The sequence below is a fragment of the Pungitius pungitius genome, chromosome 7 (assembly GCF_949316345.1).
Source record: "Pungitius pungitius chromosome 7, fPunPun2.1, whole genome shotgun sequence".
Classification (NCBI taxonomy): Eukaryota; Metazoa; Chordata; class Actinopteri; order Perciformes; family Gasterosteidae; genus Pungitius; species Pungitius pungitius.
Window position 1 is genome coordinate 11538956 of NC_084906.1, and position 24907 is coordinate 11563862.

General features: G+C 43.5%; 2 protein-coding genes across 7 annotated transcripts in view; one reads left to right on the top strand and one right to left on the bottom strand.

Moving 5' to 3' along the window:
- The window catches only part of dennd1b (DENN/MADD domain containing 1B), a 100321-nt gene extending 95237 nt beyond the window's left edge, over positions 1 to 5084 (top strand). For all 5 annotated transcript variants that reach the window (XM_037468841.2, XM_062563428.1, XM_037468842.2 and 2 more), the window contains one exon: positions 176 to 5084. In XM_037468841.2, the coding sequence (XP_037324738.2) occupies positions 176 to 1042 (867 nt within the window). In that variant the 3' untranslated portion in view covers positions 1043 to 5084. The remainder of the gene's footprint in view (positions 1 to 175) is intronic.
- Positions 5051 to 24124, bottom strand: crb1 (crumbs cell polarity complex component 1). 2 transcript variants are annotated; one of them, XM_037469997.2, is made up of 13 exons: positions 23874 to 24124; positions 20586 to 20822; positions 19593 to 19788; positions 19306 to 19445; positions 18786 to 18968; positions 16320 to 17285; positions 14877 to 15427; positions 14535 to 14700; positions 12861 to 13794; positions 12190 to 12234; positions 11433 to 11555; positions 11027 to 11153; positions 5051 to 7381 (listed from the first exon to the last, which is right to left on the bottom strand). In XM_037469997.2, the coding sequence occupies exons 1-13, from the start codon at positions 23947 to 23949 to the stop codon at positions 7163 to 7165; spliced, it is 3963 nt and encodes a 1320-aa protein (XP_037325894.1). In that variant the 5' UTR covers positions 23950 to 24124; the 3' UTR covers positions 5051 to 7162. The 2 variants fall into 2 exon arrangements, with proteins under 2 accessions (XP_037325894.1, XP_062419411.1); XM_062563427.1 differs by lacking the exons at positions 18786 to 18968; positions 19306 to 19445; positions 19593 to 19788; positions 20586 to 20822; positions 23874 to 24124 and adding an exon at positions 18035 to 18763.
- Positions 24125 to 24907: the final 783 nt, after the last annotated feature.

The following is a 24907-nucleotide window of genomic DNA, read 5'->3' on the forward strand; positions in this document are numbered from 1 at the left end:
TATCTTAATGAGTTTCGTCCTCATGAATTAATTCCACCTAGTTTTAGTTCACAACAACTTCATGTTAATTACTTACGTCAATTTGTTAATGTGCTAACCTCATTTAAACATTTCTGTGTTTCTTTATTAGGGATTAGGATTTGGATTAAGTTGATGGAATTTTCTTCTGTTCCAGAGCAAACACACGCCTCCAAGCAAATCCAAACCTGCAGATGAGAGCGGCCGCGATGGCGGCGGGGATCCGGGCGGCTGGAACATGGGGCAGGACGACAGTGCCGTGCACGGGAAACACCTCCCCCCGTCCCCACGGAGGCAGCCCAACAAGAGCAGCCTGAAGCTGACGAAGAAACCCGCAACATCCTCCGCGGTGCCCATCATCGCCAACACGCCCCCGGCCCCCCAGGAGGCGGACTTCTCCAGGTCATATCCTCACCAGCTCAGCTATGAGCCTCACCTTCTACCTCCGGGGCGGCAAACGAGAGACCGGTTCTCCTACTCACCCTCGGCGTCCCGCAGAGTCACGCCCACGGCGCCGTCTCCCACTCTCACCCACACCCACAGCTCCCCAGCGCCCGGTTCTCAGCCAAAATATTCTCCCGAACCAGAGGGCCGCTCTCGGACCATTTCAGACCCGCAAGGCCACGTGGAGCCTCCTCAGGCCCAGAGTCCGGCTGCCTCTACCAGCATCTTGAGGAGGAAGGTGTTGTCCAAGGAGACGGTGAGGTACTACCAGGAGAAGGCCCTCCAGAGGAAGGGCAGCAAGGCCCACCAGGAGGGCCAGGGGAGCACGCCGAGCCTCAGCCCGTCAGCTGTGCAGGTCCAGTGGGAGAAGGAGGTGTCCACGGAGGGGCTAATGGGGCTCGGCCTGTGCCTGGGTCAGGGCAAAGGCTCGGGGGCGGCTGTGGCGAAGGATCAAGGCCTCCTGGAGGAGATTGAGTCCATGTGTTGCCTGGGCTCAGCCCTCCACACGAGCATGCAGCTCTCACAGGTTCACTGCAACAGTCACCAGCAGGTCCAGAGCAAAGCCACAGACGAGTCATAGCGCCGACAAGGACTCAGGGTCTGTATAACGCCACTGGTTCCACTGGAATCTATTCGCTGCACCTCCATCACAACTAGCTCCACAGAGAACATGAGCTCTCTGCTATCAGGGAACATTCCAGACAAATTTGATGTCAAACATGTAGACGCCAACACAGTCACGGCCGGGAACAAGAGCAGGAAACAGACATCTAAGGAGATAAATTGGTGCTCAGCCCAACTGTCCATCTATGTTGATGTGTCCGTGTAGAAAAGGGGGAAATAACTGATTGTGTGGAAAGAATACTTTAACCTGCTTCTAATAATTGTGAGACCCTCGAAATGCATTTATTTACAATAGAAACAAGTTTTAAGTGGCACAGATTATATTGCTTTTAATGCAAGCTAGGTACCGTGGCAGTGACCACATGGGGCATTTTATATAGTTTTAGTTTCTTTAAACACATGTATTTAAAGTGAATTGGAGCAGCAAAGCTTGTTTCTCACCCAAACTATTCTCATAGAACAAAAACAAAGACCCCATAAGAAGTCGATTTTTGCAGTATTTTTACTGATTAAGAGGCGTGTCTTTGATCATCTAGATTTATGACCATGTATTTTCATTTGTTGAATATTTTCATCTTGTAACACTTTCACATGTTGTACCAGAAGGAGAAAAAAAAGCTACCCATAGGTTACATTTTGGTAAAGGAATAGAAGCCAACCGGCCGTGGAGGAGTCTTCCACCTCGGCTTGGTGCTTATGAGCATTTAGAAGGATGTTTTTTTACTCAGTGTTCCAAACATTTGACAGGTTAAATTTGCACCTCTAGATTAACAAATTGTATGAAACACCTGGTACTAAAACCATCTGAGCAAAAACAACAACGTCGGACAGGATTTTCCCGACGCAAAGTCTGCTCTTTTGAAACCAATAACACACTCTTTGATACGAGCGTGTATCTCGTGAATATTATGCAACGTCAGCCTCGAATGTTGGTCTACACTCCGTAACGTGCATTGAGTGTGCCGAGTAGACGGCATTTACAGAAGTACACGATACCTAAAGCACCAAAAATGGATACTATTGTTGTTTTATTATCACCATGCCTTAAATGGACATGTGATTTGTTCTTGATACTCTGGTGTCTTAATCTATAGATATATAGATACCATACAGGTACTTTGTAGTTAGAACTTCTGATGCAACAGTTAGTTAAAACGGCACAGTATTTCTCTAGTTTAATGGAATAGTTCCTATTTATATAATGTACTTTAAGCTGCTGTTTTTAAATGGCACTCCGGGTAATGAGATGTACATGTAGGAACCCCTCAGCAGCTGTGTGGGTTGTGCAGAGCGCTTCTGCCACTCACAAGCCACAAAAACTGTCAAAAGTTGATGCGTTCCATCTGAAAAGGCCAGTATCAAGGGCCCGTGTCTATTTCTTTCTCCAACACCACCATCGTCATCATCACTCTTCCCTGTGTTGTCTCTCCTCATGTCGTAGTGCTTTCAGCACATCGGACTTTCACAAAAACATTTTGAAATGGTTGTATTGTTTCAGAGCTTGTGTGGTTTAGATTTAATGTGGAAAAGGTAAACTATACATAATGAGGTTGGTAATATTCTATGTTTTTTAATAATGAACAAATTACATGATGAAATAAATTGTGTACCTTGTCGTACTGAAAACCAAAAATATAAATCTTAAATTCTGTTAATTTCAGTTAAAATAAATCTGGGCTGGGCTTTTTTAGCAAAGGTTACCCCAAAGATAGTAAACAGTGCATTTGTTGGGGTCACATTTTTAAGATAAATACATTTTCTTTCTCTTGAAAACATTGTCATGTGAACAATGTCATTGGTTCATCACAGAATATAGAATACCACCAAACTCACCAGAAAACTCTCTTTTCTTCCTTCAACCCGCACGTTTCACTGGAAGAAATGCAATCTCTGTCCCTGTAGGTCAGAGTCACACCGTGTAATGCAACGCAGTGGTTGATGATTGTAATGTAATGAAGCAATACGGTTCCCCTCACAGCGTAGCTACGTGGATGCAAAGTGCACAGACGGGTCTAAAGTGTTTCTGTGACGGACTCTCCTGTGGACGCAAACGCAACGTACAGAAGTGTTGGGTTCTGATTCTATACAGTAACCTGCAGAAAAAAAGGACGCTTTTTCTGTGCTTGTATTGGGATTATTACATTTATGGTTTGTTGTTCTTATAATTTATGCCAGACGCCAGTCGGTGTGGCACTTTAATAGCAGCCTTTTCTCTGCTTTTTAAGTGCTGCTGTGTGTTAACGATTTGCTCATAAAGTCTTTGGCGTGCTTCTAAAAGCAAAGGAACCAGTCCTTGTAATTCCAAAAAGGAAAAAAAGACCCCAGAAGAATCTCTTCTCTGGCCTTATTTATTGTAAACACTTTAAAACTTATTTACTATGCAAATATAAAAAAATGTCAAAAGAAGGTCAGTTTTAATCAACAGTAATAACATTATAATGCACAAGTCTACTTGAAAAATAATCACAATCAATCTAGTTTCTAGTAGAATGAATAAACATGAACATCTATTAAAGTGTGTGAGCTTAGGTGTGTCTATGACAGAATGTTGTATAGTGTGCCTTAATCATTGAGAGTACCACCCAGTATAATCAGAACAAGGTACAGTATTATAGAATGGACGTGCATGCAATGCTTTCAGACTACCTTAAATCACAAAAGACAACATGGATAATTATTATATTTATAAATATGAATTGACCTGGTTGGGTTCTATAAAACTCACCAGAATGACTGTGTGTGTACTGGTGTTGTTTTTAGTAGCTGTTTGGTTTTTGTGTTCCGGCTGCAGTCCGCCTGGAGTTGGTGTTTTTCTCGGTGGTCGGTGGAAATCTTCCTGCCTGTATTTAATAGAACGTCTTTGAATTTCTCTGGTTATTTGACTTTTGTTCCAATAGGTTCTTTCTTTGACTGTACTATGAGGGGGTTCCTGGTATTGTTTGTGTGATTTCATTTCACTTTCTCTCTTTTCTTAAACACACTCATTCTGAGCTCAGTATTTTTAAAGACGTTTCTCAGAGGGGTCTCTCTAGTTGATTTCATATGAATGAAAGATTATTTTTAACTGAATAGACGTGTATATTTGCAGGCTTGAGTTTTATTTTACATGGATAATATATGATTCGTACTTATGTTGTTGAAAAAAAGACACCTGATATTTGAATGTTTTAGATTTTATTTTTGGAAGGACAAAAAATAGATAAACTATTAACAAATCCAGTGATATTCAGAAGCATTTGACACCCTCTGATCAAAATGAGCAGTGACTAGTGCTTGCTTGCTTATAAGCGGTACAATGCGTATTGTTGTATCTGCATGTATGTACCTGTGTTGTATGCTTTTTTTATTTATTTTTTATTCTGTTGGTATTCATTTTTATTTCAGTATTTAGCGCTGCTGTCAAATCGAGAACGACGAGAAATAATATTGGTTCTGGCGAAACACACTCATTCTGCCTTGCATTGGGTATTGTGGAGTAAATGTCATCTGCCTTTCATTTCATATGTTTCTACATTAGCGGGTACTGTAAATCCAACTGAAGATACTGCATAATTTATTAACAAAAAGATGGCCTGCAGGCTTGTGATTACTGACTGCCACAGTGGAAACAATACAGTGTGAAGTAATCAATGTAAAGTATATTTGTCCTGAAATTTCAAATTCGGAGTGAGTTGGAGGTGACCGATTATGTAGCACCGTTTACAGAGGAACTATGGATCAGTTCCCTTTTTACTATTTTCAGTACGTAGTCACAACTGTGGACGAGTTACAGTATGCAACTTTATTTCAGTCGTTTTGGGTGTTGTCACGATGATTAACTCTTCGGTATAACATTTACTGGTTTTCTGATTCTGTGCACACTTGCATGTTCTTATTGCAGAGCAAACTACTGTCTTAAACAACTGAGATCAATCTAATGTGCTATTGATGAGTAACTTGGTTAAACTGTACACACTGTAAGCACTGTGAACTGAAAATAAATTATAGTGTTTAATGCTTATCCGTCTTTTTTTTTATACCAAAATGTTGTTGCATTAACATTGATAGAACCACAGTATGTGGAAAAAAACAAAGTGTTTTCAGGGTGCTAAATCTGTGTATTCAGAGTGCTAGTTTGTTTAATAGTGTATTGTTATTGTCTGTGAGACATGTGATTTGAGTGCATTGCTTATTGATTTGGCATACAGTCAAGAAAACGTGCTAATACTCGTAAAAACAGTACCATTTTCCTTTCTACAACACAACAACACAATTTCCCATGTACAATTTCAATCAATTAAATGTAGAAATGAAATCCACAGTTTTAAACATACAATAAACACAAATCAAACTACCGTATTTTCGCGACTATAAGGCGCACTTAAAATCCTTTTTTTTCTAAAAAAACGACGCGTGCGCCTTATAATCCGGAGCGCCATATATATGGATCAATTGGTTGATCCATACTGGTTAACGAGGATCCATTGGAGGGAAAGTCTGGTGCCAGCAGCCGCGGTAATTCCAGCTCCAACAGCGTATTGTAACGGACTGTGTTTTCATATTCTGGAGCGGCGTTGCACTTTACAGAGTTTTGGGATGTTCAGTGAAGGGCGCACAATGTTACGTCACTCATCTTAGTGCCACCTATGGGGACGCGGGAATTGTTGTTGTTTTGGAGAGCGATGGTGTGTTTTTGTTCGGCGTAGGCTACGGCCGACAGTAGCCTGTATCTCGGCAATAAAAGCAGAAGATAAGCACATTGTCCAGAGATTCATTAGCGAGAGTCGCTACAGTATATTAAAGCTCGTAGTTGGATGTCGGGATCGCGCTGACGGTTCGCCGCGAGGCGCCACCGTCTGTTCCAGCGCTGCCTCTCGGTGCAAGATGCACGAAAGCATTTGCCAAGAATGTTTTCATTAATCAAGAACGACAGTTGGAGGTTCAGAGATATTGTTAATATCCACATTAACGTTTGAACAACGTTACCATGGGAGTGAAGAGTTTTCAGAACGCTTAATGACGTTTGATTTAGCACAGCCCGATCTAGTGGATGCATAACACAACCCCACTCAAACGTTTTACTGCAGTATCTTCTACTCTATGCGCCTTAAAATCTGGTGCGCTCTATATATGAAAATAGTTCTAAAATCGGCGATTCATTGAAGGTGCGCCTTATAATTCAGTGCGCCATATAGTCGCGAAAATACGGTATTGAATATACACTTCAGATTACGCTGTGAGACGGTATTTGTTTCTAACAACCTACAAGTCGGCCAAGAAGACACAATTCTTGACTACTGCAACTGAAACCAGACTCTCTGAGTATATTATTCTTTCAGTGAGGACTTTTGCAGGTTTTCCTTCCCCATCTTATTCAGGCCCCTGTAGTTCATGGTGAGCACAGTCCTCCTGCAGTAAGCATTCACTTGAGCACCAAATGTTTCATAATGCACGGCTAAAAAAAGTCCCCGACAAATGTCAGTTTACTCTTGTTGGAGAAATGTTTGCTAAAAACTATGTTGCTCTACGATCTAAGGGGTTTACTGAGCCATTTTTTCTCTTTCGTTTTAAAAGATGTTTGTCTCCACTAGGAGACAGTTCTTCCTTACAGATTAAGAAATTGACACTTTTGGTCATTCCATGACAATAAGTATAAGAAAGGATAAAACCAGCGGTATCTTTTTAATGAAGAACATCCTGGTTCATTCTGCTCCTTTTCTTGTATTTCTCAAACTCGGCTATTTTTTTTTACTGCCACCCGCGTACAGCAATCCTAAAAAATAGGGATCACACATAACCTCTGGCAAGCAAGTGTTGTGAGCTCAAAACCTTTCTGCATTTTGAAGAATTGCACTGCTGGGTGGTGACGCCAGGTGCAAAACATCACATGAAGGTGGAAGAAGCGCTGGGAAAGACGATCACACAAAAATGGTGTCAAAAAATGTCCAAAATGTCTACCAGCCCCTGAAGAAAAGACGGCAGTAATTTCGGAATTACTGTGAGATGAAGCCCATGTTGACACGCAGGCTGGATTTGTAGCATCAGCTCGTCATTACCAACAAAACCAAATGACAACCCAGCATGTAAACCCAGTCCCTCATATGAGTCTCTCCATAGGCGGCGGCTGGGTGATGCTCCACATCTCCACCCGGGATCCCTCCTTCTCCTGCCGGCTGGGACTGTAGGTGCCGCGGGTTGCACGGCGATTTAGCGCGACCGCAAGGCTGACGGAGGCCAGAATGAGAACCAGCAGCAGGAGGCAAGCCGCCAGACTGATAGACAGTAAGAGGTCAGAGGTCAACCCCTCAGAGGTCAGCTGGAGGGAAAGAAGCAGAATCAAAAGAACCATTTAAAGTTTACTTCTGTCTCACTCTCTCTCACATACACACACACACAGTCCTTCTCTCTTCACTGCTTTACACCACACCAGGCGCTCCATGTGATGTGCCAAAGTGCTGATGGATGTGTTTCCAGCTCAGCAGGTGGGTTGAGACCACCAGGAGCCTCGAGTCGCCGCGGGGTAAAAACCTCCCTCCGTCTGCCGCCTCTCGCGCAGTTTGGCAACGGCCAGCCACCAGAATCACCGCCATCGCCAGGCAAACCGCACGCGGCGCCAGCACAACATCCACCCGACAGCCGAGTGGAGCGCGCACCGTCTGTGGAGGATCACACGTGCACACACGCTCACACACACACACACACAGGCAAGATGCTGCCTGATGGTCCCATTAGCATTAAGTCACTCACACATCAAAAATAGCTTGTACACAACAACCCTGCATCCAAAGAAAGATTTTTTTGACCGTACAAGTCAACCCCCCCCCCTCCCCCTCCCAGAATCAGGCCTCCAGTGCAGCCGGGGAATTAACGTTCATTAACCAGCAGGAGATGCGCTTATATCCGTGGTTCTTGTTGGTTACCAACAGCAACCACTGCTGTACGTTTCCCTCCACTACACTACACATTTTGGCTGACAGCATCTTCACAACTAAAGCCTTCACGGTCACAGAAGACTATGCAAAAATAAATCTCAGAAGTCAGCAAACTTTACACTGAGCAATCAACACGGAAACCTAATTCTCACAAAAATACAACCATCCATATCCTGAGGCAAAAAATAACTTGAGCCCTCATTTTCGGCGCTGTAGACATTATACTTTCTTTCCCTCGCTACAGGCTTTGTTGACTCCTGGAAAGTGCTTACCTGTCACTGCAGCACACTCGCTCTGGCTGTCAGAGCGAGTGTGACACAAGTAAGCCGAGGCAGCCTGAAGCCAGGACCCGCCATCAGTCGCCGACTGCCACACACAGACAATCTCTAACTAACCAGTCTCTGAGGTAGAAGGTAAGGCCACCCTGAAGCCTCGGAGGAGCAGCTACACACACACACACACACACTGAAAGACGGCAGCAGTGCTTCCCTGCTGTCAGCACTATCAACCTGTTCCGTGTGTGTGTGTGTGTGTGTGTAGGTGCCTGCCAGATAAGCTGCTCTCATACGTTTCTGTGAAGCAGACCAAACCTCTGTGAATGCCACCACCTCTCTGCTGAAACTGCACTTCATCGACAGATGCTGCTGTTTTTTTCGCTGGCAAAGCACATTCCTCCATCCATGCGTCTCTCAAAGGACGGCCATAGACACTGAAAAACCGCTTCCCATTTCCTCCCCCTCTCTCCTCAACGTGAGGGGCTACCTGCGCTCCTAAAAGACACACACACAGACTCACATACACACAGATAAAAAAACACTAAAATAGTCGTACAAATGCACAGGGTGGAGGAGAGGGCCGAGTTGACGAGAGGTCTCTGCACCCTGAGTTAATGGTGAAAAGGACTCTGATCAAGTTCTGAAAATGATTTCTTCACAAAGAAAGTTTTCCATTATTTAAGTGTGTTACAATCATTGCTGTGTTTTGCTTGTATTGGCCCGTTATGTAATTTCAGTTTCAGGCGACGAAATAGAAATCAATTGTTATTTAATTAGAATGTATCAATAGGGAGGAGCGATCAACCATTTTTTCAGTGTTTTCTATAAGCACCTGTCTATTGTTAGAGACAATGGGAAACCTATTGTTTAATAACTATAACTGTTTTTTCTGTGGACAAAGTTCACACAATGCCCTGACCTCAGCATCAGAAGTCAGTACCATGTAGTCAGTATGCGTGAAAAATGCATAATACTGCGTAAATGCGTCCTCGCTTCCTTTTTTTTTGGTTTAATAGGAACTTATTCTTCAAAGGTTTCAAGATACTAGCATGAATTCCTCTCAAACGCCATCAAATTACAAACACACACTTTCTTTTGCTATATTGCTAATAGTCACGTTAAATGGAAAGAAGTCTTCCCTATACTACCTGCCTACCCCAAACACTGAAAAACCACCCCCACACAATGCAGCACTGTGCTGTGTGTTTGACTCTGTGTGTCTATGAACATGGGCTATTCTGGGAACTACTCACACTACATCTCGTTAAAAGAGATCAAGTATCTACGTTGGGGGTCACGGTCGCCACCTCACTTCAGCCTCCGCGCATTTACTCACAAACACACAGTGACACACAGTTAGGATAATCAATTAAATGATTTGTACAACAGTTAACCTTCAACCAAGGTTAGTCTAGAGGAGGAAATGGAGGGAAGAAGTTGGAAATAAAAGCAAAATGTGTGGTGATGAAAGAGAGTAATTGTTGAAGAAGATGAAAAGAGGACAGAAGACAGACAAAGGCTGGTTCGACTTTCTTTTTTTAATTTGACAACAACAAAGACAGAAACTGGACAAGACGTGAAGACAGAATATGATGAAGGAGAGACGGACAAACATAAGTAACTGTGAAACATGGATGATCCAGCATGATTAAATGAATACTAAATGACACAATGTAGTCCTTGAGGAACAAGGATTGAGCCATAGCGTTGTGAAATGTTGACCACATGGATGTTGATGAGTACCGTTCAGACGGGAAATCTCAGGCTTTAAATATATCTTTTACTCAGTTGGAAAGGTTTAGAGACAGAAAAGTCTTCTTTGGGTACAAAAGAACACACAGCAGTCAGTCAGTCTCCACGCACGTCAAGAACAAAGTTAGACACGCTGTTGTCTTCTAGCCCCGCCAGGTGCTTCCGTGACTACAACACTGTTATTGATAGTTCACACATTCATCCGTGCTGAGCTCCCAAAATCCAGTTTAGACAAGACTGACAGGATACCTTCAACGAGAGACATTATAAATAAAACGTATTCTATAATGTTTTTTTTGACTGCAGACTACCCTTCCCTTTGGACCACAGTAATTCTTCTGCACTGTTTTTTGTATCATCAATTAACTGACAACACATATAATCTGATTTTAAATCACTTTGCATTTAAACATAAATTAAGGTTTTTGACTGTTGGACGGTCCGAACAAGCCGGTACTTTAGTTTTGAAACGATAACTCAAATTATGCACAGAATAATTTAAAGATACATTTATAATGAGCATGATCTTTAGTTGTTGTCGTAAAGTGTCATTTGTGTGTGATGGTTTTGCAAGATACCGAAATAAGTGAAAATAAATTGAGTCAATTTCTATAGTAAATAAGGTGCTCATGACTAACATATAAGTTTAAGGCACAGAAACAGCTCTGTGGTGCCATTAACCTCAGATACCACTAATGTGTTCTCCCATGAATACCTGCTGATCCCCTGTGCTTTGCATTGGATGCCACTGGTCATTCTCATAGTTTATGATGCAGTTATTATCAATCACCCATGCACATTCACTGAGAAACTCTCAAACCCTGTTCTGCACCCACTTCTTTTGTGCAGAGACACACATGGCCCACACACACACACATGCATTCAGTCGTTGCCTCCCCAGTCCACCTCCGGCTCGTCGTCCAGCCTGAGGATGAGGTAAGAGAGCAGCTGGAAGAGGTTCTGCCACAGCAGCACTGCCACGTAAAAGTAAACGTCGCTTACGTCCGTCTGGCACGTGTCTCCAGCGAAGCTCAAGTCGCACACGCATGCAAACTTGTTGACGAGGTTGCGGCAGTAGCCTCCGTTCAGACAGGGGTTGGACTTGCACTCGTCCACCTCCTGCTCACACCTAACAACACAAAGCCACAGTTCAGTCAGCGAAGTTACCGTTTGTAGCAGATTTGCTTTACAGTAAGTGCGAGGGTAGAGGAAGTTGCTGCAGCAGGCGTTTGTCGTGAGCGTAATAGCAGCGTAGGACACAAATGCCACGCTATGCACCATGAACACGATTTGACAACACATGTCAACTGATCGTGAAGCACATTAATCTTGACATCTCAATGTAGCCCGGACGCATTTGACGCATTTCTATATCGGCCTTTCTTTTCATGATATGAATCTGTCCTACCGGTGTCCAGTGAACCCGGGTGGGCAGTCACAGTACAGGTCTCTGTCCGTGCAGTTTCCTCCATTGAAGCAGGTGTAGTTTCTGGTGTCATCCCCGCACACAGAAACAGGCAGCTTAGGCCGTCTGGTTACAGGAGAGATGTAAGAGGGTTAATACATGTGTAATGTTGTTGGGTTTTTTAAAGCCGTGGTACCAGGGGTATTAAAGTGCCCAGCAGATCATGAGCAGCAGAGTTTGACGTTTTTATGTCTGTCAAAAGCAGAAGGATCAAACAAGTGGGAGTTCAGCTTGCGGCAGCTCCCCACAGGGAAGAAAAAGAGGCTTAGAAGAGGACCATTAAAGTCCTCTGGCCTTTATTCACCAGTAGGAGGTAAAATGTACAGGAATATAGAAGCCAATCATTTTTCTTTGGTCTCTTTAACCTTCCGTGTGCCTGAAGCACAGCAGCGCCAATCCAAAATGGCATTCATCTGCTGCCAATTCATCCATCAATGGATACAAAATACTGTATTTGTTACTTTTGAGAGTGTGTCGTTTTGGGAGGTTTTCATTTTGAACTACAGCTGTCACTCATTTGGCTGAGCAGTTGGTATCTAGTTTAAAGACAAAGGATGTCACAGGCAGTGATAATATTAGCATAGCTTGGCATTTTGTTGCACACAGCCGAACAAAAAAAAACAGGAAATACCGTACATAACATTCGAGAGATGAATATCTAACACTTGAGAAAGAAAAAAAAAAGAAGAAAAAAACTTACTTATTTTTGACGACAATGTACCACGGAATTGCTTCAATGCGCTCACTGGAGAGAAACAGAAAGAAGGACGGGGAATGGGGGTAGAAAGAGACACAAACAAAAAGAAGTCATTTTGATGAAAACTTTGCAGCGCCGCGGTTCCCAGTAAAGGGTGATGTGCAGCTTGTCTTAGCGACACACTTGCAAAGGTTTTCCTTGTGCAAAAGAGGCCAAATGCAAGAGGCTGTGTGTTTACAGGATAAATGCTCGGAGGCGTTCCCCTGCTGGTTCTCCCAGGCAAACGGTAGATGACAGGGGAAAAAAGAGGGGGAGAGAGTTCTTTTTGTAGTGAGACAACACAGAGCAGACTGAGTCCTCTTCTGCCTTGACACTAGAATAGAAATGCAACATCTGAGACGCTCAGTGCAAGCGTGGTTGAAATGCATGAACAGAGGCAGCGATGCGGAAACATTTACATTGAAGGACTTTATTTGTGCGGTGGCCTTGTTTGTGCAAATTGGAGCATTTATTTGTGTATTTTGTGTTTACTGAGTAACTAAGCTCCAAAAACGGTTAATAGAAGAGAAAAGTTTTCTTCAGAGCACACAATATTTATCCATCAACGTTACCCGTGCGCCTTTGGAACTCTACAACTTGACTTTGCGCCTCTCTCTCTCCTTTACTGCACTTACTTGCAGAGGGGTCCGGTGTAGTTCTCAGGGCAGAGGCAGGCGTACCTGTCCGGCCCTTGCAGACAGGTGCCTCCGTGGGCACACAGGTGCTTCTCGCACACATCCACCTCCTCATCGCAGTCGTCTCCTGCGTAGCCAGAGTCACAGGTGCACTCGTAGGTCAGCCCCTTCACGCTGCAGTTGCCGTGGACGCATGGGCTGGAGGCGCAGGTGTCGGTGAAGAAGCTGCAGCGTCTCCCGGCCCAGCCCGCGCCGCAGCTGCAGTTGTAGGTGTTGAAGAAGTCCTGGCACTCCCCCCCGTTCAGGCAGGGGTTGGGCTCGCACACGGGGGCCCCGCTGCACCCAAGGAGCGGCGGTGGCAGGGATGTCCGGGTGAACTGCTCTTCCTGCAGGCGAGGTAGGTTCACGTCCGAGGAGCTGAGGTAGGGCAGGGCGATGCCACTTAATTCTACTGTGCCCAAGCACCCGGCCAGGGACCACCCGTTGCCAGGGGCCAGCCCCCCTAAGAAGATGTCCACCCCGTGCCTGAGGAAGTTAAGGTTGCCTCCTTGGCTCCTGGAGGTGCTGGCTTCCTCTATTTCTTCATCTAGCATCAAAGTCCAGCGGGAGTTTTGTGCCCACGGCGCCGCCATGAAGATTTGGACGCTGTGCCACTCGCCATCGCTAACACTGGTCCTGCTGCTGAGGCTGACCGTGGACACACCCTGCTCCCCCTCACCCCCCTCTCTGGTGGGACTCTGAAGCTCCATGAAGAGGAAGCCCCCCTGGACAGAGAGTGTAATGAACGCAGAGCTCTTCTCAGCGTGGAGAATAGCTGTGTTGCGCTTCCGCGTGCGTAGGTTTAGGGAGAGATTGGTTAGGTTGCGGGATATGTGACCGTTTCCCCGGTAGGACAACACTGTGCTGTCATTCTGGAAGGTTGCATTGGAGTAGCCTAGGAAATTAGAGAGAATATACGTTACTTGTTTACACACTCACTTTGTTGCTTCTAGTTCTCAGGAGTGACAATACAATACAGCAATAGCACTCATTAATTGTAATATTTATATATAATTTTATAATATATATATCTGTTTCATAACACATCCATTGATGCACCCCGATTGGGTCATCTGTCGGAAATATCCGTAACAAGCAGGTATCCTCGATGAGTCAATCAGTGAACATGTGGGGTTCACAAGACGGATCGGCAACCCAGCGATCACTAATCCCAGCAAAAATAAGTATAAGTATAAGCTGGTCTCCGGCCAATCCTGCTTTACGGAGCACACAGAAAATACTGTGTGGTCAGATTGAGGCCAGTAGGCCTGTATAATCTAGCGTGTTGCATCATCCGGTTACATAGTGGCCAATTAAATCAACAATGACAGAATCCACAAATGAGATCAAAGATTAGGTAACGTAGACTATATTTAATATAAGTCCAAAAGCTAACAGCTCTGTGTCTGGCTTTAAGAGCTTTTATGTAACCAAAGATGTGGAAAAAAATTTAAGTCATTAAAACAAGGAAATATCTAAAAATAAAGACTCAGTTTCTAACTCATTATTTTTAATGAGAATGACTTAGAGGATGTTTTTTTCTTTTTTCAAACAACTGGGACGCTCAAACCCACAATATCAGCAGCTTGTGGCTATCAGCAGCTTGTGGCTGCTGATATTGTGCCCACCACTCACATTCATATCCCTGGTTCAGCATCCTGCACTCTGAGTCTGTGGGGCAAGGTGACAGCTCACACCACCTGACCTCTTCACAGCGCCGCCCTGCTGTCCTTGGAGGGCAGGTGCAGGTGAAGTCATCCCACGTGGAGTAACACATCCCACCGTTTAGACAAGGGTTGGTCTGAGGATGAAACATTGACACAGCTGCTAACTACCAAATAATATCTGATGTCCTTTAAACAAGATGTACCTTGGTGTGAACTGTATCTGAATGATTTCTGGTCACGAGTGAGTAATCCATTCTTGTACACCCTGAAAGGTTGAGACAACAAACTCATATTAACACTTTTTACTTACTCCACAGGCGTTGTCCCCTGAACAGCCAGTAGTCAAATTCTCCATGCGCTCCAGAGGATAAGATCTCACTGAGGCGTCCAACCCGAAGAACTGCAGCCGCCTGTCGTTGATCCTCAGGTCCTGGATACAGCCTTTGAAATATCCACCTAACACTGAAGTAGTCCAACTCTCCAACAGGCCTCCCACATACACAGTATCCCCTGCTCGGACGTTAACCGTCTGGACTTCGACGTCAACCTGCTTCTGAGCTGCTACATTGAGACTCATGCGACCCTCGAGCACATCTACGCTCACAAAGTGCACTTCCCCGTCATCAATCACGCTGTCCGTCTTCAGCCTCTCAACGTTTTTCAGCTGAACTGTGACCTTTCCGTCCTCCAGCCACACATGCAGGTACTGGCTGCTGCTGTTGGCCAGCGCCAGGAGGAGCCCGCGGCGCCTCCGCGTACGCAGGAAGAGGGAGATGGAGAAGTCTTCATCCAGATCCTCGGTGACGGTGAACGCCGCGTAGCTGTGAGAGTCTTCGTTCCCAAACCGCGCGGCCACGTGTTCTGCAAAGAGGGGGAAATGTGAATGGAATCTTGGAAGATGTGAGAGAAAAGGGACTTGGATGTGGCGTGGATGTTCGAAGTGGCAAACTAAGTCAAGGATATGATTAATCTGCAGTTTAGAAAAAAGCATGCAAAATAACAAATCTGCTAGAAGAAAATGAATAATATTCATTCAGTTTTTATTGTCACCAATGCAGAAACAGAATATGTATATTTCTTAAATCATTGTGGCAGGTTTGTATAGTTTTAGAAGTAACTGACTGAATTAAATTAAATTAAATTAAAGCAGTTATTTTTTAGATCCTTGAAAATAAGGGAAATTGTATTAAAATTTTAAAATGTAGGCAGTCATCATCCTTCATATTCTGTGTTCACTTTCAGCACTTTCCATTGTTGGTCTGTCGTCTTTAGACAGGCAGGACATGTAGAACACACAAGGCCAACGCATGGAGGACGAACTGGGTGTGTCTTTGTGCAAATATGAGTAAACCGAGTGAAAAATGTAAACTACAACTTTGATGTATTGATTACAGTATTCTACTCTGTCTACTCTTCCTTGTGTGTTCTGTGTAATTCCAAAATAGAATCCCATGTATCCTTAATCCGGTGCGTCAGATAAGAGGATCTCATGTCTCCCTTCGTTACTGTGGCTTTTGATTGGCCTCATCTCTACCCCCTCATCTTCTGAGGAGGTTATTTAATTCACCTACTTAACACATTTAGTGAGAATGACCTTGTATCCTTCAAGAAAAACTCCAAACCAGGATTTCTGAAAATGTCCCATTTTATTGGGACTACTTGCAAAAAAAATCCCAATTAAAATACTATATTATTTTACTGGCTGCTTTACTTTCTGCTATTCAACTGTCCACCTGTTTGTGTGTGAACATACCCTCTTCACAGTCCTGCCCCTCATAAGGCCTTGGGCATCGACACTGGTAGCTTTGCCACAGGTTGACACACTGTCCTCTGTTTTGGCATGGCACATCCAGGCAGCGGTCCCTGTGGCTGCAGCCAGGGGACACATTAACTGCAGAGTCGCTCAGCCAATCCTCAGGGACGACTAGCTGCCAGTCCACAAACACATCCCGCATGCAGCCAATGAATGCTGGAAGCGGAGAGTCCTCGCTGGGGCCGCTTGAGTCCTTAAGCACTCCGCCAATGAAAGTGTTCTGAGGTGGTGTCACCAGTCTTGCCAGAGGGCTTTGGATTGGGGCCACCTTGTGGCACGACTGGCTCGCACAGCTCCCGGCGTCGTCTAGGAGTGTCAAACTGAGCTTCCCGCTTCCGAGCTCAGCCTTCACAGAGTGCCACTCTCCGTCTGTGACATTGTGTGGAATCTCCAGTACCTGGTCGCCGCTGTCCGCCTCGGCTCCGTCAGTGGCCTCCTTCCTCAGTGAGAGACGAAGCTGCCCTCTGTCCAGCTGCAGGCCCAGCAGCAGCCCACTGCTGTTCCGCTGGAACAACAACGCTCTGGGCAGAGTCGTCTTGAAGCTGAGGGTGATGGTGCAGGACTCTACAGTGTCCACCAGGGGACTCTGCAGCAGCAGATAGCCTCTGCGTTCGAAAGAGAAGGTAGTAGGGGTCTGGCATAGGGGTCCAGTGTGTCCCGGTGAGCAGGAACAGGTGTATCCCTGAGTCCCATCCAAAAAGAAAGGAGAGCAGGAGCCTTGGTTCTGGCATTCATGTCCCTCACAGCCCACTAACCTCACATCACAGGTTACACCTCCGTAAAGGATACCATCATGACTCTGTTTGAGGCAGTGGCATATGTAGCCTTCAACTTGGCTCTCACACCTGCCCCCATTCTGACATGGAGTGGAATCACAATGGTTTATCACCTCGTGGCAGAGGAAACCTGTCAGCAGAAAAATAAACAGTCACACCAAGCTTGTGAAGAACGTTCTTGACCTCGTTAGCTGCTGCCTTTAAACAACGTATCTACCATTCCTTGTGCAGTGTGGTCTTGTAAGCAATAAATTACCCTGCTGCATGTTTACTACAAACAAGTCACAATCATACACGTTTAGAAGGTTAATACAGAGGCAAGTTACATAAGCCAAACAAAGGTCATGTGCTTAGTTTTTCCTTTCAGTAATCTAACAATATGTATGTATCATGATACCTGTTTTAGCTCATTTATTTGATTCCTAATTTATTTGATTCCTTTGATACACGTGTCATGTGTCATGTTACCTGTTGCTGAATTAAGCCCAGTTCTGTATGGTACTGTGTTTTATTCTGTACGCCACCCAGATACCATCAGCCCAAACTATCACTAAGGGTTAACCGTATAAAATTGTTTGTCTGCTTGTTTATTGCTCGTCTCAAGAAATCTTTTATGTGTTGGTTACTATCAGCATTTCAAATGTTTAAGGTAGACAAATGGTTAGAATTCAAATCTAAAACGGATGCAACGAGTTGGATCATATGATGCAACTAGTATGAGGTTATGTAGTACAACACAGCATTATGTAGAATAATACAGTAACAACAAGCTTATTGTTTTATATTGATAAAATAAAAGATAACTGAAAACTGGGATGTAAAAAAAATCACACAATGGTATACTGGATATATATATGTACAGACATTTTTTTATGTTACCTGTTCCAAGCCACAAAATCCCCCAAATCAATGGTGCAGGCGTCCACATCATGCTGTCACTTTTTCCTCCAGAATAGCCTCAAACCTGTCTAACTGCAACATGTTGGTTTGTGTGTGTGCATGCCATTCCAGTGGAGGTCTGCTCAGTTTCTACTTCTCTACAACAACCCAGAGCTAAGTGGCTTCAGTCAGGAGACCAGCAAAGCCAGATCCTGGGGATTAAACTAATGCTATTTAGCCACCTTACTGAGTCAATGCCACAGCAATTGGCAGAGAGTCAATTTTTAGAACGCAGCTCTCAGCAGCAAACAGCTCACAGCCTTACCTCATTGTTGGATCAAGTCTTGTGCAAGCAGAAAAAAAACAGGATTTTCTGCTTTTGCAACAGTAGTATGATTTCATGTAACATCCGTGCAGAAATGCAAAGCTTCTCTGGGCATCAATGCACCATCGATACGGCCAAAATATGTAACTGGCATTATATTGTATAGTTATCAATTATAAACAGCATTATAATTCAAACATGTACATACAGTTGTGTGATTATAGGCTCTTTCATCTATTAAAAAAACATAAATAATCAACATATTGAAGGTGGAAATAGTGATTGCTCCCTTTGTAATTTACCCATTCACCCTGCTGTTGCTCCAATTAGAAACTGCTCATTCTCTTGATCCGATATCTGACGGCACACACTGTGAGATCAGTGTAAGACATGACAAATTCAGTTTGATTAATCAGAATGGATTACCAGCGGTTCCTGGAGGACAGCTGCAGATGTAGCCTGCAGCATGCCGCTGGTCATAGGTTTCAGGAAGCAGAGGCTCGCTGCCATACAGTGCCTGCCACGACCTCTCGATGCAGCAGCCTCCATTCAGGCAGGGGTTGCTGCCACACTCGTTGATGTCAATATCACACTGGTGCCCCTCGAACCCTGGAAAAAAGAAGTCAGATTGTGTTTCTGATAGGTACAATAGACATGAATCACAGTATATAGATAAGTAAAAGGCTCACCATTTTTGTTTGATTGCAGATTCATCCCGTTGTTATTTCAATAACAGTTGATGTCAAGCTCTATTTCACCAGCCATACAATAGCTCATTTTCTATTGGCGAGTTTATTTCTCATGTCTTACTCTTACCTCCTGTGTCTCCTACCTAACTACCCAGTCTCTCTAGACCTGGGTAGTTAGAATATTTTTTAAAAATCGTAACTTTCAGATACAATCTTTTCCCTCTTCCCTCTTTAACTGAGTGAGGTGCCTCATGTACCTGGCCAGCATTCACATGTGTAGTTCCCCTGGTTGTCCTCGCAGATGACGCTGTTGAAGCAGGGATCAGAGAGGCATGGCGGTAGCGGTGTCTCACAGAGTCTGCCAGTGAAGGATGTGTGAGAGCAGTCACAGCTGTAGCTGAGACAATCACATTGGTAAGGTAACATTTCCAGTCTGTGTGAACAGGTTTGAAATATTTTTGGAGAACACTACAGCTTCATTGAACTTTGCAAAAAGCTTGTAAGAAAGATTTCTTTATTTCCAGCCACTGCCTGGGCCACTTACTCGTTCTCAGCGTCCACACACAGAGCCCCGTTTTGGCATGGCTGCTCTTGGCACTCGTCAATGTTGATTTCGCATCGGTTTCCTTGGAAACCGGGCAGGCAGGTGCAAGAGAAGCTGCGGGCGTACTCATGGCAACTGCCGCCATTGAGACATGGCTGTGATTGACACTCATCAATCTGGATCTCACAAGTGGCCCCTGTGAACATCAAAGCAGTTCAGATGTCAGAGGGCGAGCGAGCCCCCTGAATAGACCGAGGGAACGGGGGGCAAAAACGAGCAAAGCTTTCATGTGTACTGGCTGTGATCGTGAGTGGGCTGTGAGTGGGTTGCTCACAGCGACACTTCTGCACCTGTCTGTTTTTTTAAAAACCCTGCATTGTAGACCACATATGTTTGAAGGCATACCTTCACAAACAAATGTTCTTTTTCAAGGTAGGAGTTTAACATTAATTAATACAACTTATTGACAAATTTAGACGCAGTAAAGGACCAATGTAATAGAGGACACCAACGTCCCTAAATCTACTTTGCCGGAGTCAAAATGCTATCAGCGGGATTGATTCATCAGGGTTTAGTTCATCAATTATTTATCAAAATGGCTAGTTATTTTTTCATATCGGGAACATAAGAGAATGTAAAAAAAGGTCATTAACGTCCAAACGAGAAATTAAATGATTCATCATAGCATATATTGTTGGTTGAGGTTTTTAGAGTTCTACTTTTTTACTTGACCAGACTTCTTTAAAAACAAGAATCTACAGTCATGTTAGTATTTCTGTAATAACATGGATGACCTGTGTTTAACCCCATTTAACATATCACATATATTATCAAATGTATTCAGATCAGAGGTTAGGTATGTAAACACGTGTAAGCACCGTTGTTTTCTCTATTAATCTAAAATGGCCAGTAATCCTTTTCATAAAGCCTGCTGTTCACTTAGCATTGAAATGAGATGCGGTTGGTAGATCTCACGCCGTTATTTCCTCTCACCAGTGAACCCAGGAGAGCACAGACAGGAGAACCGGCCCACTCTGTCCACGCATGTGGCTCCGTTCCGGCAGGGCTGTGAAACACACTCGTTCACGTCAATCTGACAGTGAGCACCCTGAAAACCCGGCACACAGAAACACGAGTAGCCGTCATGGCGGATTCTGCATATCGCCCTGTTTTGGCACGGGTTTGGAGAGCACTGGTCCAATGGTGAGGACAGCCTGTCAGGAGAGGCACCTATGAGCAGATCACATGACAAATATTGACATCACAGGAGACCTCTCTGTATAGGCTGGAAAAAGTGTGGTTTTCCTCATGATAAAAGGTATTTCCAATATACTACTTCTCATATTATATATGAATTTAGTCTTGAGTCAATTGTTCTTTTCAACTAATAGCACATTAGTCAAATATACCCTGTATAACATCCTGTTGTTTGTACATCACTGTAAAAACACACACACACACAATTATTAGGCATTAAATTAGGAAGGTTTCTGCCTTTATGTTTAGCTTTGATTGGAAAAATCCAGTACAAGGAGTTTACATCCAAGAGCCTCTCAAGGCGTCATGGCTGACTTCCAGGGTAACCAATTACACTGTTTGGCTTCAGTGTTCAATCTATTTCCATGGTGACTGCATCTGTAAGGTTTGAAGCATTTGCTACTTTACACTTCATGGAGTGTTTAGATCAGCAGGACATTAATTCAATTTGCTTCAATTCATTTTTTACATTTACATTTTTACATTTGTATAGCCCAAAATTGCAAATTACAAATTTGTCTAAGATGGCTTTTTCAGTCTGTAAACATGCAACATACTTTGTTCCGAAAACCTTACATCCGCACGGGAAAAACTCCCCCAAAAAATGAATAACCCTTTGATGGAGAAAAAAGGGAAGAAACATTGGAGGTCAATGGAGGTGATGTGAACAGAATGAACAATGTTAAGGATGTACAACACATTCAATTCCTATGACAGAAATGATTCAATTATTGCGAGTATTAAGCCAGACGTAGGGCAGGACCACTGCAGGAACAAACACCATGAGATAGAACCACCATCCACAGAAGCCACGTTGTTCTGGATTCAGGTGTCATTTCAATGCATGATGCACATACTAATTAGAAGATCAGCACTTGATTAACAGCCATTATTGTCGGCCTGTAAACGTAGATATCACAACACTTACCTTGCAAAAGTGGACATTTGTTATTGATACGCTATAAGTTTAAGATGGTCTTTTCTTCTGTTAATTCTCTGTTCTTGAATCTCAAAAAGACAACTTTATTTTAGGAATAGTCCTGGGAAATAACATAAGCTTAATTAAAATCCCTTAAATAGGAATATGATAACAACTCTGCATTTGGGCCTAAACACCAGTATTTACATACTAATATTCATCAAGGCTGGATTATTACATTAGATTGACATACTCTAGATCAGTGTTTCTCAAGTGGTGGGTCCCGACCCACTAGTGGGTCGCGGACCAGTTTGTAGTGGGTCGCGGGCCATTGCATGGGAAAAAAAAAGTAAAAAAAGTAAAAAATTCATCCTGGGATTTTATTTTGAAGGGACGTTCGTTTGAAGCACCCCCTCCCCACCCCCCCCACTGCTCTAGATCAGTGGTTCTTAAAGAAGATGTAACCACGAGTTGGTCAAGCAAGATTGGAAGGGTTAAACAGTCTCACTGTAACCTGAAAATCAAACAACTTTAGAACATCAATTCTATGATGGAGCATTGCTTCTTTCTTTACTCTTCCTGACATCATGTTTACCTCGCGAGCTGTAGACCTTCCCCGTAAATCTTTTACATATGCATAAACAGAAATAGCCAACATGAGGCATCTCACAATTGCCATAAGGCAGATCAAATGGGACCGACTCAGAGACATCAATCCTTGCAATTTATGGAATGGGCATAAGTATCCACAGATGTGTGATGCCACAAAAAGGCAAAAAAGTGTTGCCTCCACTAGCTGATAATCAGACTGAACCACATTTGAATTGGTGATTTGCATGATGGGCAAAAGAAAGAGTCAACATAATTACACCAGTGGGGTCGCACAGCAACACAGATATGACAAGCGATATTCCAATAATATTCTTCACAAATGGTAATGGCGCACAGCAATCATGTCTCAAGAGCACAATCAGGCTGGGTGCAGACTTTAAAGAAGAAAAGGAGTGCAATTACACTTGGTGCTCTAGCTTCATCAACTCAGGCCCCACTCTTCTATCATTGGTGGAGGTCAATCAATTTCACAGACAGTTGTCAGAGTTCTCCAGGAGCAGCTTATACATGTCTAGACGTGGACGTGGAGGTATGGACTGAATGTCCCGGGGGTGTGGTGGAGATCATGGGTTTCAGCAGCAACGCTCGGACCACATGCTCATATTAGCTATCATGACAATAAGGACCAGCTAGTAAAGTCAGACCAGATTAGAGGCTAGACCCTCAAAAATGACTATCCATGTTTTTGGTGTAGGATTTGCTCTTTACTGATTCCAGTGAGGCAGAGTTTAGACAATTCAGAGCCTGTTGCCTGTTTGAGACACAGCACAGCCAACCACACGCCCACCCCTACACCATGTAAGGCTTTTTTCATATGCAAATGTCTTCTAAGGGTCTTTGTTTGGTCCTATCTGGAGGCCCTCGAATGGCACATGTGAGGAAACTGACAGATGTGCGTTGCCGGTGTATCCGTCTGTCTGTTTGTTTCAGTGGTGATAAGAAGACGTGGTATTGTTTGGTGTTCTGTAGTCCCACAGACGTATAGTGCCATCACTTATCCACACAGTCCCCACCCCCCTCCCCCTGAATCCTGACACCCCCTCTTGGGTCACTATGCTGCCCGTCATTGTTAGATTTGTTTTTGTCATCTGAAGATATGCAAATAATACCATAGGCAAAGATGTTGACTCTCACGGTCTTAATTGATATTCCAAGCATGGACTGTTAAATGCAAGCCAGTAATTAGAGTCAGAATCAAGAAACCGAAGCTTTAGCTACTTTAAGATTTGAAGAAACGTTTTGCAAGATAGGAAGAAAATAAACATGTTAAATTAGTATCGTAGCTTATACATCCAATAGAGAAATGAAGGAATGCAAAAGCGACTTGTTCTGCAGGTGTTAAAATGCAAAAAGACCAATGAATCTACTTCTACACATGCCGTAGCTGACTATCAGTTACGGAAATTATGATTATACAGCTACAGCACTGGGTTTGGTAATGGTAAACAGCTGGCACTAAGCTCATAGGCACAGTAGAAGAAGTAGACACTTACCACCAATCACAAACAGTGATAAGAGAAGAATGGCCCATGCAAGTAAGACAAAATTATGACGGCGAATTAAATCCATAATCGAGACAGGAAATCATCCTGATCGTTGTGTTGAAGACTTTTCATGTACGGATCGCTCTGCTTCTGCCTGCTGAGACTCATCTGTTGTCAACTCCAGATCCACTTGATGCCCACTTCTCTTCTTGATGGAATAATAAAAAAAGAGCGCCGCACACACACACACACACACACGCACACACACCACACACACCCTCCAGCACAGAGCCGGTTTGTGAAGAATGGGAGGGCGCTATACAGCAATCTCACAGAGATAACAAACACCACATCGATGGGTTTATATACGTATAAGAGTACCCACATTTTATAATGTTTATACAGGCGACATTTGACTTGAAGTAGCTAGTATAAGTTCTTTAGAGACAGCGTGTTTGTGCTAGCAAAAAAAAAGAAAAAGCATCTAGAAAAACAAAATATCTCGATGTGATTTACAGTCTTAACATACATTTCAATTAGCCTATGAATCATTTAGCTCAAGCATAGAGATCTCAAATAGAAAATAATAATGTGATTGACCGAGTTAAATAAATACATTTTCTTTTGATAACCGATAATTAAACTGGAATTATTGACATGAAGAGGTTTGTCTTACACGTGACATTGTCCGATAAATATTTTATATTTTGATCTCATCCATAGGACTTCACTGGCCAACATACAGGGACAAAATAAAATGAATTATGATTTATATTTTGTCTGTTCTTTGATTGAGTGATTAATTAATTAATTATTTGATAAATTCGTTCATGTGTGTATATTTGTGACTTATGTGCTCCATTTATGCCCCCCCCCCCCCCCTCTTGATAAAAATTATAGACAACTATATAGACACCTGTAGTCCTTCATATATGGAGCACTAAAATAAACACAAAATGCATTAATTCATTGATAAAACAACTACATTTGTATACGGTCTTTGACAGCAACCGAACAAACTCGAGCGTCCATGTATAGCGCTG